This window comes from Numida meleagris, chromosome Z (genome assembly GCF_002078875.1).
Source record: "Numida meleagris isolate 19003 breed g44 Domestic line chromosome Z, NumMel1.0, whole genome shotgun sequence".
In the NCBI taxonomy this organism is placed as follows: Eukaryota; Metazoa; Chordata; class Aves; order Galliformes; family Numididae; genus Numida; species Numida meleagris.
The window spans coordinates 22992711-23004459 of NC_034438.1; the positions used below are offsets into that span (position 1 = coordinate 22992711).

The 11749-nt window shown below is 38.3% G+C and overlaps 1 protein-coding gene across 2 annotated transcripts in view; it reads left to right on the top strand.

Moving 5' to 3' along the window:
- ARSB (arylsulfatase B) overlaps positions 1-10585 on the top strand; it is a 68999-nt gene extending 58414 nt beyond the window's left edge. The window contains exons 7-8 of one of the 2 annotated variants that reach the window (XM_021379670.1): positions 9237-9365; positions 9857-10585. In XM_021379670.1, the coding sequence (XP_021235345.1) occupies positions 9237-9365; positions 9857-10122 (395 nt within the window). In that variant the 3' untranslated portion in view covers positions 10123-10585. Of the gene's footprint in view, positions 1-66; positions 6168-9236; positions 9366-9856 lie in introns of those variants that run through there. The other variant, XM_021379672.1, reaches the window with a different exon arrangement.

Genomic DNA, 11749 nt, shown 5'->3' on the forward strand with positions numbered 1-11749 from the left:
ACATGCTGATGATGTTCTTTTCTTCCATAAGAAAACTAATTGTCACCTTCTGTCTGTTCTCCCCAGATCCATCTACTTCCTTACTGGGAAATACTGAAGGAGGTCTTGATTTTATTTCCAGTTACCATTCTGTTTTTATGATGTAAGGTAGAGTTTCTAATTCACCAAACCAAACTGTCTGTAAATCAAAACCATCCTATTCTCACAGAATATTTTGCATCTGTGGGTGCTAGAAAAGCATATCAATCATTAAGTTAAAATGTAGGAGACAGTAATAAGTTAAGAATCTGATTCTCATGGTGTATGCAGTAAATTTGCATAAATTCTTACATAAATTCGAAATTTTATGTATGAATTTGCTATGAGTGAAATTGGAATTACCCAAACCCATCTGAACACACCATTACCACCTTAAATGCTTACTTTCTATTTGTCAAACAAAATATCTGTGTGTATTACATGATGTGAAACAGAAAATATGGAGAAGTTTCATACATCCTGAAATTTCATGCAGTCTGTTGGGGAGAAATTTCTTCTGAAGGAAAGATCACAGTTCAAAACCCTTTTTATCAACCAGGAACATTTGGGCCAGGAACTTGGGTCCCTAAAACTGCAATGTTGGACTGGATTTTTTGGAACTGAGAGAGAATCTCTCATTCTGTCAGGTGCATCCCCATGTAAATTTAACTCTTAGTTTTGAGGTTCCCTTTATTAAAATTATATATTTAATTGGCCTGAGCCTTCTCTTTATTTCCAGTTTATTGAAAAAATAAATGAGTTCATCATTAAATTGACATTATTTCTAATTGCTGTACTGGACAAAAGTAATGTATGTAGCCTGCACTTGCATGGCACTTTCGGTGTGACCTGAGCATTTTCTCCTGTAGGGAGGAAACTATTGCACATTTGGAAAAATATTATCCAATAAAAGTTCGAAAGATGTAATTATGGGAAGCAGTTCTGACCACAAAGAAAAGTTATGATGTGGCTTCCTGAGCTGTAGTGCAATAAAGTTACAGTTCGTTTGTCTTTTTTGTATTTCTCTTACTGATGGCACACTCCTATAAATAGTTTTTTGGGTGCCTGCTAACCGAAGACTGGCTTTCTTCTGTTGTTTTGGGTGAAAGCCTTCTCTGTTTAAAGGGCATCGTGTAAGTAAATGTTTCAAATCCTGATAAAAGAGTAAAATGATTTACATTAGAAAAGAAGGTGTGAGGTACAATGCTTTAGATTTATTTTGATGGAGGCAGCAGAGAATGGTACTATTGCTGTTTATATGGCAATATATAGGAGCTATTGAATGCAGTAGAGATTTATTACATAATTAAAACAGTATGTTGATTTTAAACATAGTAGTGAACATACTGGAAAATATCCTCTCTCTGTTTGAGTTTCACATGTAAGTGGTTTTTGGTCTGTGAGTCCCAGACTTCTGTCTGGGGATCTCCTCTGTGGTTTTTATAGGCTACTAATCAGATCACAAGAGGCAAGAAGGCATATGCATTACCTTACTATGAAAATAATATGAGTTATTGTTTGTTTTAAATTCTAGTGGTAATAGCCAGTGTTTTTTTTTTCCCAGTATTCTGTTAAACTGTTAAGCACATTTCTACTCTATAATGCACAGAGTTGTTCACTTCTCCCTAGCAGAAACATTTTTACCAAGTAAAGACGTTTCTTTGTCACTCAGTGTTTTAGAGTATAATCTGAACATAATACTAAAAAGAAAAAAAAAATGTTGCAATTTTATGTTGCAAGGCAACATTACGTTTTGAAATCTCATCTTCCTGTAGTGACTGACTTAAGTCACTTCACAAACTGTGTGGACAAGATTATACTGTTTTAAATGCAGTATCTTTTTTAGACATATGCATAAGGACCACTGTTCCTAAAAGCTGAGAAAGGGCAATACTGCAAGCACTAGTTTCTGCAGTGCAGTAGTTTCTCCTCTTCTGACTGTATGATGAAGCTTTTTTACATCTGTGATCCTTGCTCTAAAGGCATAATTGGTAGAATCTTACTGTATGTGTCAGTTACAGCTCTGTATCTCTCCAGGTTGTATTGGCAGAAATGTTTAATCTGACTCTAGGGAACCTGCTTTAGCAGGGGTGTTGGACTTGATGATCCCCAGAGGTCCCTTCCAACCCCTACAATTCTGTGATTCGGTGGTCTTTTTGAGTCCCTTCCAAACTGGGATTCTCTGAGTCTAATTCTGCATCTGCAAGCGTGAGCAGTCCCATCTAGTGTATGTAATCTTCTTGAAAGAGGCACTCAGAACTCTCTTGCAGTGCTGTCGTAGTAACAAATGCTTGTGTAGTACCTACAAACAAAATGAACTTTATTTTATGCAACAGCAGAAGACCAAAAGATCAGAGAGGTGCTGTAGCCATTCTGATAGCAATAAGCTGAGATGCTATTAAGGGAAGGTTTTACAAAGTGATACAAATTGCATTTGAGGATGTAGACAAGATTGTTAAGAGAATGTAGTCTAGTCTAGTCTAGTTGGAACATGGCTGTTACTGGAAACAGAAAACTATTAGTCAGGCAAATAATTTTGTAACTCATCCAGTGTTCCACTGTGTTTGAGTTTTTCTTTTTGTGGGTGTGTTCTGTGTAGTATTGCCATTTGGTGTTGATCTAGTCAGTTTTTGAAAATGTCGGGTCCAGGTCCATACCATAGTCACTTTGTAATGACATGGACAGCCTTGAAAGCTGGGCAGAGAGGAACCTTAAAAGGTTCCACTTGGACAAGCATAGAGTCCTACACCTGGGGAGGAATAGCTGCATTTATCAGTATGGATTAGGGGCTGACCTGCTGGAAGGGAGCTCTGCAAAGAAGAACATAAATATCCTGGACCACAGGTTGGCCATGAGCCAGCAATGTACCCTTGTCTTCAGGAAGGCCAGTGTTATCCTGGAGTACATTAAGAAATGCATGACCAGCAGACTGGGGGAGTTCTCCCCCTGCTCTTCTGCCCTAATGAGGCCACATCTGAAGTACAGTGTCCAGCTCTGGGCTTCCCATTTCAAGAAAGATGAGGAGCTACAGTGAAGGACTGTAAAGATGAGGAGGGGCCTGGAGCACCTCCCTTCTGAGGAAAAGCTGAGAGACCTGGGACTGTTCTGCCTGGAGGAGACTAAGGGGATATCTTAATCGATGCTTATAAATATCCAGAGGGTGGGTGTTGTAGGGAAAGGCAATGGCAGATAACCAGTTCTAAATTACCCAAAAAAGGGCGGTGGTCACAATCCAGTTAAAGAAAGAAGGATTTGTTTACCTGTCCCAACGATCAGGGCTTGCAAATACTCCAAAAGGAGGGATCTCCAGGTAGAGATCCTTCCCTTGTGGCAGCAAGCCCTTAAATGAGGCTTCTGGTCGTACAGGTGAATTGCCTTCACATGTGCTCCCAGGTCTGGCTGTGTCCCTTCACAAGGTACTCAATCAATGGTTCAGGCTGTGACTTAGCAATTGTCATGGAGGTGTCAGGTGGACGGGGCCAGACTCTTCTTTCAGTGGTACCCAGTGACATGATGAGGGGCAGCAGGCACAAAACTGGAACACAGAAAGTTCCATACGAGCAAGAGAAGGAACTTGTTCACTTCAGGTGTGACAGAGCACTGGCACAAGCTGCCCAAAGAAGAGTCTCCTATAGAAGAAGAGACTGTAGAGTCTCCTTATTTGAAGAAATTCAAAATTGGCCTGGACACCTTCCTGTGCAACAGACTGTGGGGAGCCTGCTTTAGCCGGGGGTTGGATTAGATGATCTTCAAAGGTCTTTTCCAAGCCCTACAATTCTGTGATTGTGTAATCTCAGTTTTCACTCCTCTTTTCCAGGTCATTTGGAATATATCTAACAATATGAACTCCAGCACAAATTCTTTCTGCAATCCAGTGATGTATCCGGTGTGAAATTAAAACTTTGTGTCCACTTTTATTTAGATGCCTTCCAACTGATGTGATGATCTTTCCTCTTATCCCATGGCTAATTAATTTATTTGTCTAGAGCCTTTTGGAAATCCAGCTAGGCTCTTTCTGTCAGATTTTCTTTGTCAAGAGCAGACAGATTTCTTCAAAATGATTAATGTTATCTTCTCTTCTTATGACAAGTCTTAGACTTAACACCGTCTACCTTTTCCACTTTCCTTAAATAATTCACACAGTGTAAGAAGTAAGCTTTTGGTATGTATGGGCCCTGTTTTATGTTATTTAAGTCTTGAAATGGAATAAGCAAGTAAGTGATAGAAGAAGTTGCATACCCAGACGCATCTTCTACTGAAATAATTTTTAAGAACTACAGAGATAATTTTTTAGTTACTAATAGAATACCTGGAAGCAGTATACATTGTAAATTGTGAAGCTTTATGTAAATGCAAGTTCTAAACTATATAGGTACCCAAGTACTACACACAAACACTTGTGTGACAAGTAACGTTGATGATATTTCTATGATAGTATTTTCCCTGCATATGGTTGAATTTCTTATTATGTATAGAAATTTGTATATACAATACTGCTACCTTTCTATTTTTCAGTTCCTTGGCAAAGTATAGATAACTGCTTTAGTTTTTGCTTTACTGATAAAGAAATGAATATATGTTTCTTTTGCTTCTTTTATCCATCAAGGGCCCTGACTGTATGTAGCTGCTTATAGATGAAAGCTTCTGTTACTGTGTAGTATATTGGAAAATTGTAGAGACGTGGACTCTGCAATCTGGTGCTCATGTAAGCTGTTTAGATTACATCTTTGGGCAGGGCTCTGTTTCCCAGATAATTAAGAAGTTAACATTCATTTCCCTAAATCCAATACCCTGTATTTCCTCCCTGCATTCTCATATCATAGACCATAGTATACAGAAATACAGCATGCTTCATAGCAATATTATTTAGACCTCCAAATTTTGTGGTTGGTCTCTTGCTAAGTGGTATGTTAGAGAGAATTCTCTGCTCTTTAGTCTTTTACCAGCCAAGAGAACTTATTCTCCACATGGGTAATTTTCATCATCATAATCACAATTTGAAGGCAGAATATTCTATTTTAATATGTACTCTCCATTTCTGTCTCTGTATTTTAGATTTCTACTAGTGGAGTTGGTTTCAGTGGGGGAAAAAATGGAGAGCTATGGGAGTGTTTATTACATTTCTACAAGTATCATACTTATGTATTATAGATATATTTCCCTATATATACTCACTTTTTTAAAATTTCAGATGGAAATCTAGAGACTTTTTTCTTCCTTTTTATGATTAATAATTAGGAAATTCTAAATTAATATACTCTTCTATAAATTTATTAAATGTAGTGAAATGTTTTCAACAAATATACATATTGGACAAAGTTAAAGTAGAAAGCTCAGGCTTCAGTCTTTTTTGCCTTGCAAATTTATGCAGTACAGGTATTGACTATTGTGAAATTTTTTTTAAACAGATTATTGAGTATTTGAAATATTTTCATTGTAAAGTAGAAATAAGATTGAAGTGTGGTCGTGTATGCAAAGTTGCTGACTGGTCTGAATTTTCTGACCTAGCTATCAAGCACTGTGTTGCAGTGGCATTTTGTTATTTGTGCTTTTTTGACATTGCTTACATTGGGCAAACTTTTTTTGTTGTTTTTAATAATAATTAATTTTTTTAGTGTCTACTCTTGACTGAATATTAAATGTTTAATGAACTATCAGTGATATCAATGAAACCTATCAGGAGTATCATGAGACTTAGAAAATATACAGATTTGATTTACAGACTGTAGAGAGCTTCTGATAAAACACTTGAAGTTGTAAAATTTAGTAAAACTGTATCAACCCTTCTTTTTTAAACACCAAATAACATCACAGACATCAAATGGTCAAAGTTATTTTGGTGTACAGTAGTAGCAGAAGAATTGAAAAGTTAACTAGAGAGTATGCTAGAAATGACTTGTGGTGTACATGTGTTTCAAGACTACAGTTAAGTATATATGATTCAGCTTCAGGTTCAACAAACTTTTCATCCCCTTCTGTTAAGTACACGTAGAGTTTAATGTAACAAAAGGGATTGCATAAATCGGTTGACTCCCCTCCTGTTTATAGTACCTTCAGGTACTGGAAGGCAGCAAAGATATCACTCCGCAGCCTTCTCTTCTCCAGCCTGAACAAGCCCAGCTCCCTCAGCCTGTCTTCCCTGGGGAGGTGCTCCAGCCCTCTGATCTTCTGGGTGGCCCTCCTCTTGACCCTCTCCAACAGCTCCCTGTCTTTCTTGTACTGGGGGCCCCAGGCCTGGACGCAGTACTCCAGATGGGGCCTCACGAGGGCAGAGTAGAGAGGGACAGTCACCTCCCTCTCCCTGCTGGCCACCCCTCTTCTGATGGAGCCCAGGATACCATTTGCTTTCCCAACTGCAAGAGCACACTGCTGGCTCATGTTCAATTTTTCATCCACCAGGACCCCCAGGTCCTTCTCAGCAGGGCTACTCTCAAGGGTTGCTCCTCCCAGTCTGTATGTATGCCTGGGATTCCTCCAGCCCACGTGCAAAACCTTGCACTTTGCTGTGTTGAACCTCATTAGGTTCACCTTTTAAGTCTGTTGAGGTCCCTCTGAATGGCATCCCCCCCATTGTGTCAACCGCACCACTTGTCTTGGTGTCATCAGCAAACTTGCTGAGGGTGCGCACAATTACATCATTGATGTCACTGATAAAGATGTTGAAGAGCACCGGTCCCAGGACAGACCCCTGGGAGACAACGCTCATTAACAGCCTCCACCTGGACATAGAACTATTGATCATCACCGTTTGTCTGCGGCCTTTCAACCAATTCCTTATCCACCAGGTGGTCCACCCGTCAAATCCACATCTCTCCAATTTGGAGATAAGCATGTGGTGGGGGACCATGTCAAAGGCCTTGCACAAATCCAGGTAAATGACATCAAATCATCAAATTTTCCCTCAACACATGTAAATTTTTGGCATCCACAGCATCCCTTGGAAAGAAGTTCCAATGTTGAGTTGTGATTGTGATGAGGAAGCACATCCTATTGCTTACTTGAATAAGCTGCCTCATAGTTTATTTGGTGCCCTATGTTATGAAAGACTAGTTTTCCTTCCTTAGCCGGTACATCTGACAGAAGTTGACTGTTATCACCCATGAAGCCATGTGCTTGGTTGAATAATAGACTGCACATCTCTTTGGCACAAGATAAGCATTTAAAAATGAGTGTGTCAACATGACTGACAGGGTTCTATTTATAATAGCTCAACATGAATGCATTTACCTTTTTCTCATCAATAAATTTTGCTCAGAGATACTATATCAAACCTCTTCAATTCTGAGCTGTGGTAAAAGCATTTCTGAGTTCAGGATTTGTTTGGTTTTCTCACCTGTGTTTTTGCAAAGTATATTTAACATGCCATCTTTCATATTTTTTATTTGAAGTACTTTATACCATTGTGCAATGCTTCACACACTGTAGCAATCAGAAGCATATTCTCCATGCTAAACCTTTAGATGAGAAATGTAGACTTTAATAATCTTTCTGTTAGACCACGTAATTTTGGGATGTAATGTTTAAAAAACATGGCTGTGTTTTTTGATCTGCTAGAAGTCCTCCACTGCACTCTTTAAATAAGTAAATGGCAAAGATGAGTTTTCCCATTAGCAGGCAGTATGACAGAATAATATGTGGTGTAATGATGTGGAAAAGCAGCCAATATAAATCTTCAAACTGTTGTCATCTGATAGGGGCATCATATGACTGCATTAGATTTATGTTCTGGAAGAGATTCTTTGGGTTATTTTTATATTATATATAAAAATATATATTTTATATTTTTTTCTCTTGTTTATGTAGTATTTTCTTGAAGGAGGAGATGGGTTCTTTTTTCCTTCCTTCCACTTCAATATTTTATGATGTAAGCTGAGCTAAGCCCTCCCTAATCTGTGCATCAAGTTCTAAACAAGTTTTATAGCCTTATTTATCCAGGAACACTATACAAATCTGATGTAAACAGGGAATTTGGGTATGCACAAGAAGTGCTTATTAAGAGAAAACTAATTCATGGTATGATGCCTACTAATAAAATGGAAACTTAGAAAGACATTCACACACACACTCAGAGAAATTATATCCAATCATTTACTTTCCAAATGTTTGGTTTCTGTATTCTTTCTGATGTATATTTGCCCCACTATGATGTACTGAATTTCCTCTTTTTAGAAACCTCTAGTATTACTTCTGATATTGGATTGCACACGGTCACTGCACCTCTCATGAACTGCTCTTCTTGTTTTAGAGGCAGAAATCTGTCAGTTGAGTCCTTCAGATTCCCCAGATTGTTTGAAAATCATCTCTTGAAAATGCTAGATATTCAAAATCAGTTTTTGTCCCCTCCTCGTGTCTTGTTTCTATTCCAGTTACAGACTTGCCCTTTGATAGTCCTTTGTAAGCAGGTATCAGCTGGTAGAATTGTTATGGAATTCTTAGGTTTTGTTTTGTAAAGATGGCTTTCTTATGACAGCCAGTGTGCAAGATGGCTGAAGGTTTGGATCCTGTTGGAGTGTCTGAATCCCTCCTTGTTTCAGTACAGAACTTGTCTCCTCATCCCTACTATATACATGTCATTTTTTTTTCTGAGCTACTTCATTTAAAGAAGATATAAATATTCCTCTTGAGTGGGAGTCAGTGCATAGTTAACATCTGAGAATTTGCTGCAGTTCTGTATTATGGGGTCACACCATAAACTAATTTTTCTGCCAAAGACACCATGAAGACATGCTTCACAGACTCCCGGTGTTCTGCCATAGAAGCTGACAGATGTGGATCTATGTGAATGTAGCCAGTTATTCCAGGGAGTCAGCTCTCTTCTGCATGGATACAAGTTGAGAGCTAGCTTGCTTTCTGAAGTGATCCAGTAGTACTTATTCAGGAGACTTTTAAGTCCTATGAACAAATTTAGCATTTACAGTTCTTAGAGTGAGCATTCTTAAAATGAGATAAACATATGATAGCTCTATAAGAGATGAGTCCTGTTATCTGAACTCAAGAGTGATTTTCTCCATTGGTAATCAAATCACTTTCTGGGCTGCAGTTTAAGTTCCAAGAATTAAATATATCCAGTGAATTTTAGCATGGATCTTTGTACATACATTTAACATTCTATATACAATGTGTAAAAGTAAATGAATGATGCTTTGCTTTCCATCAGAATTCTGAATATGACTTCATTTATATGCTGTGTACATAACTTAGTTTACTATTCCATTAAGGTCTTGGCATTGACAACAGGACATCTTTACCGCAGATCAATTCTTTTCTGTGGGATAATACACTTTTCAATATCTCCATGCATGCAGCAATCCGTCATGGAAAATGGAAGTTACTAACTGGATACCCAGGTAAAAAAGTAACACTTTTTTTTTGTACATAATGTTGTATCTCCCCCATCCTAAGCAGTTTTATTCTATTTAATATATTACCATTTCTCTTACTTATTCTGATAGCTTTTCAGGATTTTAGTCAAATGCACAAATCTAGAAGGGGCATTCTAAAATCCAGTCATATTCTTTCATATTGCAAATATGTTATACATAGTTGACCTCTACAGTACTGGAAAGACTATCAAGATGAAAGTCCATGAAATTACTTGATTTGGAATTCAGCAACATGCAAGTTTGAATCTCAGTGGTGCATGTTTTTTTGTACAAATATAATTTATGTATAGGTAGTCTTGGAGTAGAGAGACTCCTGGTGCTGGAATAGCAATGCAGCAACAGTCGCTGGCCAGTGAGTTGTCAAGGGGACCTACTGATTTCCTCATTTACAGTATAATTGTGCCTCTCTACTGCTGCTCTGTATCTGAGAATTAACACTGTTCCTGTTTCTGTAGGCTGCAGTCATTGGTTCCCTCCACCATCTTTGTTCAATGAGTCACAGATTCAGTCATACGATCCACCAACGAAGAGACTTTGGCTATTTAATGTTGTTCGTGATCCTGAAGAGAAATATGAGTTGTCTGAAAAGTATCCTCATGTGGTGAAAAAGCTGCTCTCACGTCTTCAGTACTATTATAAACATTCAGTGCCCGTGTTCTACCCTGATGAGGATCCCCACTGTGATCCAGCAGCAACTGGGGTCTGGGGTCCCTGGGCATAGTGCACAGCACTGTATCCCGCAAAACATACCTGCAGTAGTGTTTGGTTTATGGACCTCAGGATACTAGTCACATCTGTCTTACCTTGTTTATTACACGATTGCTAATTGTGAATTCATTCCTCGCTTATTCTTTAAAAGTATTTCTTACTCTTAAAATATGGTCAGAATTTTATTTCAGCCTTTCCCGATTATTGTTTGTGAAATATTGATAAAGTTATAAATCTGTTGTTCAAGTGTTCTTAGTTAACATTATGCCCTTAAAGCAGAAAGTAAAATGTTGCCTCCTTCTCAGAAAGGGATTACTTTTGTTAAAAAGCTGCAGTGAGTCGTGGCAGCAGAAACCTTCAGAATTCTCCCATGGAATAAATGGATTTTTTTGTTTTGTGTTTACCCAGGAGACAAATTCTATTGAAAGCTGTTACATTACCCATTAAAAAAAAAAAAAAAAAAAAAAACCCAACAGTTGACATTACAATTTTTGGCTTTAACGTACACTTCTATCTAGAAAAGGCAACAGGAAGAATTCTGAGAGTAAAAAAAAGAAAACATCAATCTCTAAGAATACACCAAAATCCTTAATCCTTGTTTGTTGTTAACACATCAACAGAGGGTGAGGTGAGTACAGCAGTTGAGGTGGAACAACCCCATGCAGGTTCATGCTTGGCTCTGACTGGACAGAAAGTGTTTTTGTGGAAAAGAACTTTTGTGGAAAAGAAGAATTTTTGTGGACAAGAAATTGAAGAGAAGGTGCTACATTCTGTCTTGGTGAAGGTGACCAATCACTTATTTGTCTATATGGGCGTGAATGTAGTGAGCACATGAAGAGAAGTTGTTTATTCTCCTCTGCTCAGCAGAGTGTTCTAGGTTTCGCTGTACAAGGAAGATATTGGCATACTTAAAGGCTATGGATATGATCATTTGGAGGAGAGCAAATTTAAAGGGGTTAAAGGAATGAGTTACCTTAGACTGGAGAAGAAAGAAGGCAGAGCCTTCTATCTTCAGTTACCTAATGTGAGGACATAGAGAAGGTGAAGGATCTGGAAACACCCATCAGAGATGCACAAAGATGGGAGGCACACAGTTCTAATTCAATATAAGAAAAAAAAATCAAATCACACCATGAAGGTGGTCAAATATTGGAACTGTGAGGCAGTGGTATCCCCATCCTCAGAGGTGTTCAAACCTGGGTTGAAGGAGACCATGAGCAATGTTATCTAACTCTGATGTTGGGTCTCACTTGAAGTTGGGCCTACTTTTGTGGGGAAAAAACAAGATTATTTCCAAAGGTCCTTTCAGCATGCATTATTCAATCATTCCACAATGAAAAAAGCCGTACTCTTACTGCCTGTCATTGTGATGAGTAACCCTTCTTCTCAGATTTTATTTCTTTGTCACTGTAGAAGAAACTGTTTTCATCTTGAAGTGGGCTCTGAGCCATGAAGAAACCAGACCAACCAACATTTCTCAGTTGCTCATCAAATTGATGCAAAATCAACCTACCAGCTCTCTTAATGTATCAAGTCTCTGGAGTCTGACCAGAGTTCTGGTATTACTTCTCACTGTCCCTAGCCAAGTTCGCAAGCTGCAAAGCTTCAGCTGTCACCCTATCAAGAAAGTAGGGATCTAA